A 15,000-nucleotide genomic window follows, 5' to 3' on the forward strand; every position below is an offset into this window, starting at 1 on the left:
TCCAATCAGCCCGCGGTAATGCACCAGCCGCGTTTGAAATAAGGAAATGCTGGGCAAGGCGTCGCCACTGCAGTCGCCGTTGCCATTAACATTGCATTACACGCCCTCCCCCAGCCTCTCTCTATAATTATAGCCTTGCCCATGCCAACGTGCGGTCTTGTGGCCCCGCCCCTCAGCGCTAGCCTATCAGGTGCGTTGTGAGTAAGTAGCCCGCACCTCCGCCAACACTCCGACTGGCTGCTGGGCCAGCAGCAGCTCTGTGCCAGCGTCAAGAAGGCGAGGTGCCAGACTCACGTTGACCACCACAAACATACACACACATGCACACGAGCACACGCACACACACACACACACACACAAACATATGCACACACACACACACGCCCGCGTGCACACACACACAAACACACGCACGCACGCACACACACACACACACACACACACACACACACACACAGCTATGGTCCCAGCCAGAGGAATGAGTGCATGACTTGGGCGAGTGGATGGAGATAAATGGTGAAGGCAAGCCGTGTTTGATGTGGAAAAGCAATGGCTCTGAGACATGTGTGTGTGTGTGTGTGTCTCTGCATGTTTCACTGAGCTAAGAAGATTGACTAGATGTGCCAGTGCTTGATCTTTCTGTCTGTTTATGACCATGGGCATTTGTCAGGACATAAGCAGTGTGTGTGTGCGTGTGTGTGTGTGTGTGTGTGTGTGTGTGTGTGTGAGTGTATGTGTGTGTGTACACACACATATATCCATCCTTGGGCACCTAGGAATGATCTGTCACTGTATGTGTGTATCTGTCTGTGTCGGTGTGTCTGTGTGTGTTTGTGTGTATGGTGGCTGTGGCTGGGTTTGTGTGTGTGAATGATTTATGCATGTGTGTGCTTCGGTCTGCTTGTATGTTTGTATGTGTGTCTGTGTGTGTGTGCGTTTGTGTTTGAGTGTGTGTGTCTTGAGTGTGTGTGAGTGTGTGAGTGCATGTGTATGTGCTTCGGTCTGCTTGTGTCTTTGTGTTTGAGTGTGTGCGCTCATGCGTGTGTGTGTGCGTGTGTGTGTGTGTGTGTGCATGTGTACATGCCTGCATACATGCCTCTATGTCTGTGAGGGTGTGTGTGTGTGTGTGTGTGTGTGTGTGTGTGTGTGTGTGTGTGTGTATAGGTGTGTGCATGAGCACGCGCTCCACAGCTCCACCGATCGCTCGGCTGGAATATCTCTTTTCATCACTTACCTGGTATCTCTGACCCGCGTGACGCCTTCCAAAATTAATAGCCGGCAACTTGCATTCCCCAGCAGCCCCCCTGCCGCGCCTCAGATACCCCCCCCCCCCCCGTTCCCCCCGCTCCCCCTCTGCCCGTTCTACAAAGGCGGATGAAAGCTACAACCATCATGGCTGCAGAGGAAAAACAACAAAACAACCTGGGAGTGATTAGAAGAGTTTAGGGGCCATCTAAATGTTACCGTGTCCACACACCTCCCACATCTCATCTCGCTGAGACATTTTCAGACGCTTGATGAAAACGCCGGCTGACATTTTGCCGGAGCCTATGGGCGGAGGCAGGGCCGTGCCCGGCCCCGCTCTTCCCCTTGAATCTCTATCTGTCACTGCCTATAAGTTCCCCGGGAAGCCATTGATCCATGCTGGGCCTTTGGCCGCGTGCCTGTCAGACGATACTGCAACAACAAAGGAACTCACGCTCTCCCCTGACGGCAGCCACGCCATTCCTGCTTCCCTTCTATGGATTCCTCCGCACCAATGCCTCAACTCTGTCACCTTTAAACACAGAGGACACCAAAGGCTTTATGGTGCTGAACCATGTCGTGATCGACTGATATATCGGCCGGCCGATATGTGCGTGGTTTTTCCGGCAATTTTTTACAATTTATTTATTTTTCGGCATGATTTACAGACAGGCAGTTCAATAAATGCTCCTTTTTAAAATTTAGACTTGTTATCATTTGTTATCATCATTGTGTCATTTTTATGATGTAAATTAAGGGAGCAAAAGCAGTATCGGCTCCAAATATTGGCTCAAGAAAATCGGCAGCCCGTATCGGTCATCGGCTAAGGCTGATGAAAAAAAATCTGTATTGCATCGGCCCTAAAAAAAATCCATATCTGGCGATCCATAGAACCATGTTTATGTTATGTTATGCACTGATTAAACTGCTTATCTCTCACAGCTCCACAGTTGGCTATGGCTTAATGAACAGATCAATTAAATGTTCATGTACTTTCAATTGTGTTTAATTATATTAATATTTATATTCATATTGTTTTGAGAAGCAGCTCAGCCTGACTTAACGGAAGTTATATAGCGTTTTAGCATCATAGACGTGTGTATATGAGGCGTGGGGCTTCCATGTGTTCAATAATGAAAACAACTTATTTAAGTAGTCTGACCTCAGTTCAAATTCACAGCAACACATGCACACCTACTACGTCAGTAAAAAAAAACAAAAAAATAAATGACGACTGTTCGAGCTAGAGGAAGAAAAAAAGAAAGAAGAACTACCCACATCATTACCAGAGCAGTAGTAGGACTCGAGCTCCGTTTAAGGGCACTTTCGCATGTGCTCACGGAAGCCTGATCGAATTGAAGAACTCTGGCCAATCTCGAGTCACATGACTCCACCACCGGCAGCGATCCAGAGTGCAGGGACCACTCGGGAGCTTCTGTAGCCCACTGCAAGCCTGCACACAGACCAAACGCCACCTTAAAGCGCCCGATTCCTTCTTTTTAATTGAAACACGTTTTACTCCCACTCGGTGAGTACCTTTTCCAGTGCCCTTTCTTTAAGCCTGTTTTTTAAATTCTCTTTTTCTCTTCTTTCTCTTGGTGTTTCGCAATGGGGGAAATGTTTTATCCTTTTCTGCATGCAATGATTTGAATCTTGGATGCTGAGTCTCGCTGCTCCTCCGACGTCCACAGAGAAATAGCCCCTGCGTTGTTCCGAGGATCTTTTCTTGGTGTTTTTGCAGCCTCCTCCCCGAGCCACTTGTTATGCCTCTTGTTTGTTTTCTGGCTTTTTCATGATTCTGTCTCGTTTTGCCGCGATTCTGGGTGTCGTGTTTTTCCCCTCTTATCTTGCAGTGTTTAGCTGGTGTTTGGGACCGTGTGTCTCTGAGCGAGTTTTGATTTTCACCTTCTAAGGATTTTGCTTTTCTAATGGGTAAGGAGTGAACTTTGCTTGGAGTTTGTTAATTTTTCCTTCTTGCTCGATCATACAGACTTGAAACGTTTTATCTCCGCTTTATCGTTTCAAAAAGAAAGTAGCTTGTTTTTTTGCACTGTTGGTTATACGTGACCATGTTTTGTATTTCAATTTTGTATTTCGATTTTAATGTGTTCTTAGAGCCTATAGGAATATCATGTCTTCTGTGCTGCGAAAAAAACTAAACGAAAAATAAAAACGAATCAATTCGATGACAAATACTTCATGTGCTTTGTAGACGTTTTGCTACAAGTGACCAAGTTCAATCCTTGCTGATTGCACCGAAGGCCTAATCGTTTTGTTTCATATAATAATACATAACAATTAATAAATATGAATAATATATTAATGAAATACCTCCCAATCGAGGCAGAGTTGTGGATCCCAGCCCAGATTCTTCTGTTGCACATTTTGTTTTGATGTGTGGGTGTGGGGCTCTCTCAGCCCAGGCTCAGAAACGATGGGTAACTGAATACACAAATTGGTCTAGTGATAAATTGTATCAATCACTTGACCTTGACTCAGAAAAAACCCCACACAGTTCTGTTGTCTAAAAATATCACCAGGATGTAATTTGACAAGACAAAAGTAGCAAAGTCCCTACAAGAGTCTAGAAGCCTCATGATTCCAGACCCTAGAGTTTGTGCCATCAATGCCAAGCCCACACATGGCAGGAAGTAGTACTTTAGTAGCACTTTCCCCCCTTACCCTCAATTAACATACACTTTCTCCCTGTAATGAGAGGAAGCCTGAACCCTTTAAGGCTGAATAAAAAAACGGTTGTCAGGCTGGTTTGAATGGTTCCTGAGAGATATGGACGGAGGCATTTTGTGAGCCATTTTTCAGGCTCACACTTTTTTTCCCTGGGTCTGGGAACAGGTGGGGGGAAACGGAGCGTGAAATGTGCTTCTATGCAAACAATACTTATCTCCTGCCAGGGACGGCGGTGGACGGCTGGCTCCGGGAGCGGCCCCTGTGAAAGACAAGCCCCCCGATGCACAGGCACGGCCCCCCTCGAGAGCCACGCTGGGGAAGGGAACAAAGTTTAGTCAAGCATTTCAAGACACACATGCACACACATGCACGCATGCACACGGTTCCGCAGACGCATGCTCATGCACACGTGCAAACACCAACTTACACACATGTGCCTAAGCCTGAGGCTCATCCACATCCAGAACCACAGGGAGGGGGGCTTTTTCTGCTTTTGTACTGGGAAATGGTTTGTGGTTCCAGAGCCCTCCAGTAGGTGTCTGTGTGTGTATGTGTGTGCGCGTGTGTGTGTGTGCGCGTGTGTATGGGGAGGGAGAGTTCAGAACCAGAACAGGGTTGCAACAGGGTTTCCACCGCCATGTTATGTGTGTATGTGTGTGAAATTCTAAAAGAAGCAAAGCGAGGAAGAGACCACCACCAGGTGGATGGGCTGACAGCGGGTCAAACTCAGCGGGTCAAACTCCCCCCCCCCCCCCATGAGGGTGGGGGGGGGAGTGATGATGATGACATGGGAGTCTATATGTTTCTCAGGGTCCACGTCTCGGGGGGGGGGGGACTGACGCTGACGTCCGCTACACACGCGGGGCGCCGCTTTCCATTGCCATGTCCTGTTCTGGACATGGCAATGGAAAGCGGCCCCAACCCTTCTCTTCCCACATAACACTGGCGTCGTACACTTTTATGATGAAGAGAGTTGTTAATGCACAGCCCTTACCTCCACAAAGGCCGTGTTTGGCCGTGAGGAGATAGGGTCAGGCTGGGTGAATAGCACATGACAACACATTCGGCATACGCCTGATGCTCTCGGTCCTCTATTGTGCGGCGTGCCATTAGCTGCGGCTACATCAGCATTTCAGCACAACGGACAGCTCCCTCTTTATTCTGCCTCTAAAGAGACAGAGAGAGAGAGAGAGAGATGGAGAGAGAGAGTGAGATTTCAGCACCTCGGACAGCGGCCAGAAGCCTCTTTATTGCTCTTCTGCTGGTCTATCTATAGGCTGCCGGTTGTCGCTCCTAGGCTGGTGTGTGTGTCTCTATTAGCTAACCTCTACCCCTCTGCCCAGTCCTATCTGATCAAGAGACTTTTCCAGCCAGCCCCCCCCCCCCCCCCCTGTTACAATGCATCTAGAACAACCCTTTAATGGTACGATTACTACATACATGCAAGCATGGATCGATATATATTGTGTTATCATTGACTTTTGACATTCGTCACTTTGTATGTATGCACAATAATTAAACAGTAGACTGAATGACAGCACTTTGTCATTCGTCTACATGGTAACATTGATAGGTGATAGCTTTCCCTCTGCTGCTGATGGTATTATATTATATTTTATAGCAACATAGAAACAAAGGAACAACAAAGGAAAAGTCTCTCTTCCCTCCCTCCCTATGATCATTGTCAGCATGGAGTGCCCCTGTCACTTGTCATCATATATCAACAACCATCTCCATTGTTTACACTCATTTTTTCCCCCTGTGAACTTTGACTTTGACACTCTGTCATGAAAATAAACCCCACAAAAACCCAGTGGTTTGACCCCACCTCACGACCCCGTCGGCCCCCACACCCCCGTCCCCTCTCTGTCACCACAAAACCACATCCATACATTTGGCCAATCTATCTAATTACCCGACTCAGCTCCAGTGACCCAGTTACTTTAGCCCGGTGCAACACAACGCTATATTTGGCCAGCATACAAGCGAGGAATTAAGCAAATGGAGAAATAGCGTTCGGCGGTGCCAAAAAGAGAAGTGAGAAACTGCTGGGTGTGTGTTCCGCGTTCCTGACGGAGCGACCCTCTAGACTCCTACACCCACTGGCCGGTGGACGTTTTAGTGATACGCAGAGTGTGGTTAACTTCTCACTTGCATCAAGTGTTTTTCCCTGGCACTATTTACGGACTCCTATCTGGAGTCTTGTCTGCTTTCACAATATCTTGAGAAAGAAATATTAGATTTACATCTCATCCCTCCTCCAAGTGAAGTTATCATGACAATGTGTTGGTTTTGACAGTACATGTATTATAGGATGCTGTTTCTTCCAGCTGTAAACCAAAAAAAGGCCCAAAAAACAACAAAAAAATAAACAAATGAAATGATTTAAAAGTAAAACACTGGAGTCGCATAATCACAATAAACTCTCTGCATTTCCTGGCAGCCAGATGCACTTATCTGATAAATGCGACAAACGCCCTGATCGGATAATGCAATGTTGTCCCTACCACTGTACATCAAAACGTGGAGAGGTTGAGTCATCCAAATGGTATTAAAACTCGCAGCAGAAATGCCTGCCTTAGGGGCCTGACGGGCCCTCGTTCTCCACATAATCAGCAAAGCTATTATTGTGAGATATAAGATAAAAACGGCTGGTACAGATATATTCTATTCTCTCTCTATCGCTCTCTTCCACCTATAGTCGGAGGAGTGCTTTTTATATTCTGTGTCACCAGCGGTCAAGGCTATAGGCGTTTCTGAATCACAATGTGAAACAACTTACTTTGCGTCCTCTGCATGTGTGTGTGTGTGTGTGTGTGTGTGTGTGTGTGTCTGTGTGTGTATGCGTGCACAAATGTGTGTGTGTGTATGTGTATGTGTGCACAAGTGTGTGTGTGTGTGTGTGTGTGTGTGCGTGTATGTATTTCCAGTGTTACCGAGAGCTCCCCTGGAGTTCACATCGCGGGGACCCAGAAGAGATATGAAGGCGGATTTCATATTGGAACAGTGTCTTACGGGGGTCTCCGTTCAGTGTTGCGTTCATGGAGCGGGGGGGCTGAAACGCACCGCCTCACAGTTCAGAAAGTGCCTTCATTAAAGATAAGGGAAATATGTAAATGATAAGAGGCCGATGGAACAGTAATATGAATAGGATCCGGAATAATTCATGCGCCGCCACGCTACCTACCTGCCTACCGCACGGAAAAGCCTTATTTTCTTACACTTTCTTTTTTTCCGTCTTTGATACAGCCGCCCAAGGCCTGCTGCTTAGCTCCTTGAAGATGATTGGCATAGCAAAAAGACCTCTCGCTCTCTCTCCTCTCTCTCTCTCTCTCTCTCTTTCTCTCTCTCTCTCTTTCTCTGTCTCTCTGTCTCTCTCTCTATCTCTCTCTCTATGTCTCTCTGTAGTATGAACTCACCCACAACGTGCTATTGTTCACCTTCTCCCTCTATCCCCGCTGCTGCTGACAGAGTCAGGAGGTATACCGCACAGGAGGTAGCAGTCAGTCAGAATGTCTCCCGGGTTCCCCTGTCATCCAACCCTCCCCTCCTCGCTTAACAAACGGTGCTCAGTCAACACAGGTGACAATCGTTAGGGCTCGTTAGTCATTGACGGCTGGGGAAAATGTTGTCAGTCTCCTCTGCGTAATCTGTTTCTAAATTGGGACGATGCTTTCTGAATAGGTGGATGATATGGGTGGCGTAGGATTGTCCCAGTTCAGCAGGAGTCATCGGAAACTTTGCACTAACTTTCAACTCTAACTATGTATCTAGATTTGTTTGAATTTCCAGGAAGCATCAGGTGGTCCCTTGGTCAGTGTAGGATATCCCATTAGGCTGTGCGGCACAATGAGTGATCCTGTCTGCTTCATCTTATATACAAGCATAAGCAAGCAAATAAAGGCATCATTACATGATTTTGTCAATGGAACCCACAGTTTATTTAATTGCTCTTAGGTAAGAGATGGTTTAGTTTGGGTGTCGCGTTAAAGATGTTTACGTTTAGGTATTCGATTACAGATGGTTACGTTTAGGTATAAGGTTGGAGGTTTTTGAGATTAGGTATTGGATTAGAGATTTTTACGTTGGGGTAATAGATGGCAGGGTTTGCCAGACCATTATTGTGCAATTTTAGGATGGGTGTGTGGTCTTTTTGTGGTGGAATCCATAAGCCCACATTTCCCCCAGACCAAGTGTGTTTACCTCCCCCTGGTCCACCAGGAGACATTCCATTGGTTGAGGTTTAGTAGGACAGGAGGCTGAACCGCCCCAGCTCGTTAAGCACTAATTGCTAATTGAAGAGTTTGAATGATTCAGCAAGAGCTGCTGCCGCTGTCCGGGTTTTAAGTAGAAGTAATTTATGGATGCAAGGGAGCAGAGGGTGACGAAGATAAGGACAAGGGGGGAAGGAGAGAGAAAAAGAAAGAGAGAGAATAAGTGTGAGAGAGAGAGAGAACAAGTGAGAGAGTGAGAGAGAGAGAGAGAGAGAGAGAGAATCCTTAACCCCTGGTTCTCAAATGAGAAAATAAAAAATGTAATCCAGATTTTGTCGTTTGCATTCAGAGTTTGCCTTGTAATGTTTATCCAAATTAGTCGAAATACAAGGAATGGGTCCTTCGTTGTCATCTTTTATGTTCTATATTGTATATAGATTATACAATATCTATACAAAAGGGGTTCTGGAAATATATTCCACTGTGTCATGTTTACTTGCTCTACTAATAATCACATTGTGGTTATTAGCACAAAACCCTAACCCTAACCCCAAAATACTGGGTATACTATCTTGAATGTTATTTTCAGGCTTTAGTCAGAAAATACCAACAAGTTATTTCCTAAAGACATAATTTGCCACAGTGTGATACTTGTCTTGTTCATCATTTATTACATGAAGGTCAAAATCTTCAGCTTTTTGCTATTCAAACAGAAACCTTTTCACATAATCTATTGTTTGTGACAGACTGGCGATAGTGATCATATACCCGCTTCCTATTGGTCAACATGTTCTATTCCTCGAAGCGGTTTCCCACCCGTCGGCCGGCACAAACGTGAACTTTAGTTCTGGATTATGACTGGATCCTCCTAGCAGATGTCACAGTGGTGAGATATGCGCACAAAGACCCCAAGTCAAATTGGCCTCTTCCCTTGACTGGTGACACTGGAGGAGACTTTAGTAAAGCATTGTCCAATTGCTGCTGGGGGGAAGGATGTAGAATCAGGGTGAGAGAGGGAAAGAGGGCGAGACAGAGAGAGTGAGAGAGAGGGAGAGAGAGAGAGGGAGAGAGAGAGAGAGAGAGGGAGGGAGAGAGAGAGAGAGAGAGAGAGAGAGTGAGACAGAGAGAGAGACGTAGTCTTTGAATCCATCCAAGTCAACCCTTTGCGTATTTTCTACGAGTCCTCATGTTTTTTGATGGGATGGGAGATGGGATGGGATGGTGGTGAGTCAGTGTGCAGATCAGACAGGGAGTGAAGTGCTAGGAGGATTCCTTTCTGCCCGCTCTCAGCCTCTGAAGCCAGCGTCAGTTAATGTGGAAGTGGGCCGCGAAGTGAGCAGGGGCCAAACGCTTACCGCGGGGGGGGCGGGGGGGGTGTTGAGTGACGTGGCGGACCAGGCAGAATTAAAGACACGTCAAATGTACTGTTTCAACGTTGGCAGAAGAAATAGTTTGACAGTAACAGCTTTTCATTTTTCAGGGATAAACATAAAAATTTTCAAGCCAGCGTTGTACGGATACATGCGCCTCTGGCCTCTTATGTGTGGAGACGGTTATTTTAAAAGCACGCAATGCATCCTGGGTTGTTATTCCTCCTGACTCCCCAGCTGTCCGGGCTCCTTAGACTGTGTCTTGTCGCTGGGCTGAGATGTCTCTATTAGCATTTGCAGTACAGCAGTTACCGTACACGCTTTGGGGGGTGGTTGGAGAGACATGAATATTGTAGGAGAAGTGTGCCTTTTTTGAAGGCACATTTTCTAATGAAAACTGCATAGCCTCCGACTGCATGGCAGTGGAAGGCATGGTGACGGCACACTGGGAGTGTGGGTTAAAGGGGCAGGATAATATGTGTCATTAAACACATCTAGGGGACTGCGTCCCCACAGTACTGTCCATCTCATCCATTATTTCCATTATTTTTTTAAAGATTTAGTCTTGCAATTTTACGCTTTATTATAAAGTGAGATCGACCAGGAGGTATGGGAGGACATGCAGGGGACCGCGGGCAGGAATCTAATCCGGGTCGCTGCGATCAGGACTGAGCCTTAATGGTACGCGCTCTACCCGGTGAGCCACCGGGGCACCCCTCCGTCTGTTATTTTTAACGTCTCACACCTAAGCAAAAGCCTGTGACTCCTATGCAGACACTTGTCAACATGTTAAGTAATGATTATCTACCAAAACGCATATCTGCAAAATCTCAGTATCTTATTTGCCCTGTTGCATTGCCATCCTGGTTTGTGCCTTGAGGCTTTCAGAATGAGCCTCATAAAAGGGAAATCAGGATAACAAAACCCTTCAGCGGCAAGTGACCGCCCCGACACACGCCTCGTCTCAGCCCACCATGAGACCCTCCAGAGGCAACTTTTTGACAAATGGCTTTTGACAAACATGGCATTTGAATCCATTTCCACCCACTCACAGGGTGTATGAGTAATCAGAAAAGCGAAGAACAAAAAAAAAAGAAGAAAGATACGCCATCGAAAAAATTCTGACGTGACTAATATACAGGGCTGGACAAAGAGCCAATCTGTGCTATTGTCCGAGCGGGTGAAACAGCCATTTAATGTGCTCTACAAGACGGCCCCTCGCTCCCTGAGTCACCGTGTAGAAAGCCATCTGAGAGTACTCTCTCTTTCTTCAGCCCGCTGCACACACACCCTGTATCCTTCAGACATTCTAGACACTCTGAACAATGGCTGATTGCGTTCAGCCTTTTTCTTCATTTCACACCGTGTCCTAAATCAGACGAAACGTCGGCCAAAGCTCCCCTTTTTCTTTCTTCTTTTTTGAGAAGGTGAACCAGTGCTTAATTAGGTGGATGATGCCCCCCCCCCCCCCCCCACACACACACACACACACATAACAATACACACACACACACAGTGCACCTGCCATGGAGTGGCCTTGGGCCGGTTCGTTCGTCGCACTCCTGCACCCATTTATCACTTAGTAAGGGGGGCTGGGGGGGGGGGGAGGTATGAGGGTGCAGGGAAGGAATGGCGGTGGGTGGGTCCTCTATTGCTGGGAGGCGGGGGGGGGGGAGGGGGGGGGCGTGCTCCGTGCTTCCATCTACAGGAATGTGTGTGTGAGTAAGAAATGCGGGAGGCCGGCTTGTGGGTATCATCGCTCACCGGTCAGTCCATGATTGACTGTGTGAGAACATTTGCCCCCTCCCCCACTCCCCCACGTTGGCTGCCCACGGGTGGATGTGTGTGTTTATGGGTGTGTGTGTGTGTGTGTGTGTGTGTGTGTTTTTATGTGTGTGTGGGTGTTTATGTGTGGGTGTGTCTGTGTTAGTACAGTAAAGTGTGTGTGTGTGTGTGTGTGTTGTTTACAGGTGTGTTAACATGTGTGTTTGTGTGTGGGTGCACAACAATTCCACATGAGACGTGTGATGGATTATGTGTACATGAAAAAAAAGAAATATGAAATCAAAGAGCAGGTGAAAATAGCCCGCCAGACCGAGCCGCGCCTCGGAACAAGTAACCTATCAACAGGTGTGTGTGTGTGTGTGTGTGTGTGTGTTTGTGCGCCTATAGGTGTGTAGCTGCGTGTGTGTGTGTGTGTGTGTGTATGTGTATGTGCGTACAGGTATGTGTGTGTTGTTGTGTTAGTGTGGTGTGTGTGTGTGTGTGTGTGTGTGTGTGCCTGTGCCTATATATGTGTAGTTGTGTGTGTGTGTGTGTGTGTGTATGGGAATGAGTAAGTTGCTTGGGTGTTTTTGCTCTCATTTCTGCTGAACTGCTTTCGTCCAAGTTTCAACCTTCAGGTTTCACCCTCCCCCCCCCCCCTCCCAGCAGTGAGTACCAGCCCAGCCCACCTGTCTGACGTCCTCCACCACAGGTTAATAGCGAGCGGAGGTTATTATGAGGAGTTATCACCTCCGCCTGCTTTTATGTCCTTACCGGAGCGCTTTCTGAGACAATAGCGCATCTATAATTACACACTGAGCCCAGACACAGACATTATTTAGATACACACGCGCGCGCACAAAGCACCGGGCTGCCTCTGTGTAAGAGGTTGGAGAGAGCTGGAGTGCGAGAAAGTGTTTTTGTGTGTTTGTGTGTCTGTTTGTGTGTGTGTGTGTGTGTATGTGTGTGTGTGTGTGTGGGTGCGTGGGTGCGTGGGTGTGTGCATGCAGTCTTTGAACGGATGGATGCAACGCATTCGGCTCTACTGATTGCTATGGCAATGTGACCTCTCATCCCTTAGAGAGAGAAAGAGAGAGAGTGAGAGAGAGCGAGGGAGAGCTAGAGCGCGGGTGGCTGTTAGTGGTAGCAGCAGGGCTGGAGAGGGAGAGATGGAGGCGGAGGAGAAGGAAGGGTGGGGGGTGGGGGTGGTCACAGGTCGGGAGGATGATAGACTGAGAGAGTGTCTCTTGAGATCACTTTCTGTAGCCATCACTGGAAGCGGAGACATGTTCTAAAGAGCTCAGTGTCCAACTGCAAGTCTCTCTCTCTCTCTGTCTCTGTCTATCTCTCTCTCTCTCTCTCTCTCTCTCTCTCTCTCTCTCTCTCTCTCTCTCTCTCTCCCTCTCTCTCTCTCTCTCTCTCTCTCTCTCTCTCTCTCTCTCTCTCTCTCGCTTGCCCCCATTCCACCGTGACGTGGTTACACGCACACTGAACTGAAGCTAAAATGTACCGAAAAATACGACAATATCATGAACCACAACAATGCCAATGACAGCAGCAGCCTAAAACGCAGAATCCCACTCGGGCATTAGAGTCAAGTCAGAAGAATAATGCTACAAAAGATAATGAGGGGAGTCGGTGGACTCTACTGCCTTCTAATGCTCTTGTCCATAATTGACAGACCTGCCATAAGAGGCATGAGGCTATACCCCTACAGCACGATCAGTGAGCAGTCCTGTCCTGTTCACACCTGCTTCTACGCTACTGTCAAGTGTACCTCTCTCTCGCCTTCCTCCGGTGGTGATGCTTTGAGTCTAACCGGTAAGAACATTTCTCTGCCATTCACTCGGAGCGCCAGTCAGTTACGATTAAACCGAAGGTGGGCATGAGGTGAGGGACGAGTGGAGCGTCTAGCTTTTTGGGGAAATGTTACAAATGGAGGTCAGAACAACTTGTCTTTTTTGGGATTGTGTTTATACACGACTGCATTAAAATGTTGTGCTAGACTTGTTTCTTGACATTCTTGTGCTTGTTGTTGGCACTAATTTGCTGCTCTCAACCTTACATTTTAGTTTGACGTTAACGCGATTTCTGTTTTTGTTAAGGCACTTAACATGAAATGAATAATCACGACGTGCACACTTTAATTGGCAATCCTGAAGATCGTCTGTTGTTGAGACTAACTTCATGGTTCATTCAAACTGCAGAGCTTACAGGAAACATACAAATGAATTGGCAGTTGGTCTTGATTGCCGTCTTGAATGCTGAATCACTGTACTGATTATATATGCTGGCAGTGTTTATGTTATCCACCAGTGACTCTTTCCCTCAGAAAGAAGAGCATAATTTATTGTGCATTAAATGTATTCCATATTCGTCAGGTTTCATTTGACAGACGCAAATATAGAATGCCAGTTTTAAACAAAAGTACAAAATCTAAAGGCTGATCTACACGAGTTGAAGGTCATTACCTGAATATTTCCTGCTCCATCATCCGGTGGATTTATGCTGACAGTGAAAACAACACAGGAGAGCAGGAGATTGATTGGTTGAGGAATGAGGATGTATTTTCATTTGTATCACACATCCTCTTCGGATCATATAGATCACTAGATGTCACAGACTTTGTGGTGAGAATTTATTTTGTTGCCGTTTTTACAGTAATGCAGGATCACCGACACCCACAAGCACTGACACTATATACCCTCAACTTTAAATGTTTTATAAAGCCAAAAAAAGTGTAAAATCACAGCACACTGGTGAGCTGATTTATTTTTGTAAACAACACGTTTCGCTGTTGCTTCGTCAGGTTCACTCTTTAAATGTTTTATATTAGAATCTTTGGTAACAAGGGTCCATTAATTAACCACTAATTAACATTATGATATGAAAGGATTTATTAAATATGTTAGTGATAATAATAACTAATGATCTAGTAATCATTTACTAATGGTGTTCATGATTACTTGTGGTGTTTATGTTAACTAAGTGTACTATAATGTTGTGGCTATAATCATTCTGGATGCATATACATTTGGCAAAAGCACATGCAAAACCTGAATGTAATTTTCATGTCAAATAAAAGATAGACAAGATAGATGCATCCTGGTCAAATTATCTAATAATCAATCAATAATAATCAAATTGTGTATGTGCGCTCAATAATAGCTATCAGCAATTAGTGAGTATTCAAACTTTCATCCTCCTCTAGCCAACTCTATCCAAGCTTAAAAGCTTGAAATGTCGGACTGAGGACATTTAAAGTTTTAAAGCCTGTCATCAGACCTTCTATCATGCAAAGAAACCACTGCAATATGCACAGCTCTGTGCTACCAACATCACCTTGCTAACATCTTCCCAAACAAACCTAGCTTCCATAACTACCTATGTTACCACCTAGCCCCCCACCTAACCCCCCCCCCCCCGGGGGGGCCCTGCTAACCCTGCCGTGTGTGTTTCAGCGGCTGTAGGGGTAGGATGACTGGGAAGACCCAGACCAGCAACGTGACCAACAAGAATGACCCGCGCTCCCTCAACTCTCGCGTCTTCATCGGCAACCTCAACACGGCGGTGGTCACCAAGGCTGACATCGAGGCCCTGTTCTCCAAGTACGGCAAGATTGTGGGCTGCTCCGTCCACAAGGGCTTCGCCTTCGTCCAGTATGCCAGCGAGAGGAACGCGCGCGGCGCCGTGGTCGGCGAGAACACCCGCGTCATCGG

The 15,000-nt window shown here is 46.6% G+C and overlaps 1 protein-coding gene across 1 annotated transcript in view; it reads left to right on the plus strand.

The window, feature by feature from the left end:
- Positions 1-14,758: 14,758 nt before the first annotated feature.
- The window catches only part of LOC311373125 (RNA-binding Raly-like protein), a gene marked incomplete at both ends in the record, with an annotated part of 21,247 nt that continues 21,005 nt past the window's right edge, over positions 14,759-15,000 (plus strand). The window contains one exon of the mRNA XM_084489970.1: positions 14,759-15,000. This exon is cut by the window's right edge and continues 14 nt beyond it. Within this exon, the coding sequence (XP_084346096.1) occupies positions 14,759-15,000 (242 nt within the window).

The sequence above is a fragment of the Micromesistius poutassou genome (assembly GCF_964030765.1).
Source record: "Micromesistius poutassou genome assembly, contig: SCAFFOLD_2583, whole genome shotgun sequence".
NCBI classification, from domain to species: Eukaryota; Metazoa; Chordata; class Actinopteri; order Gadiformes; family Gadidae; genus Micromesistius; species Micromesistius poutassou.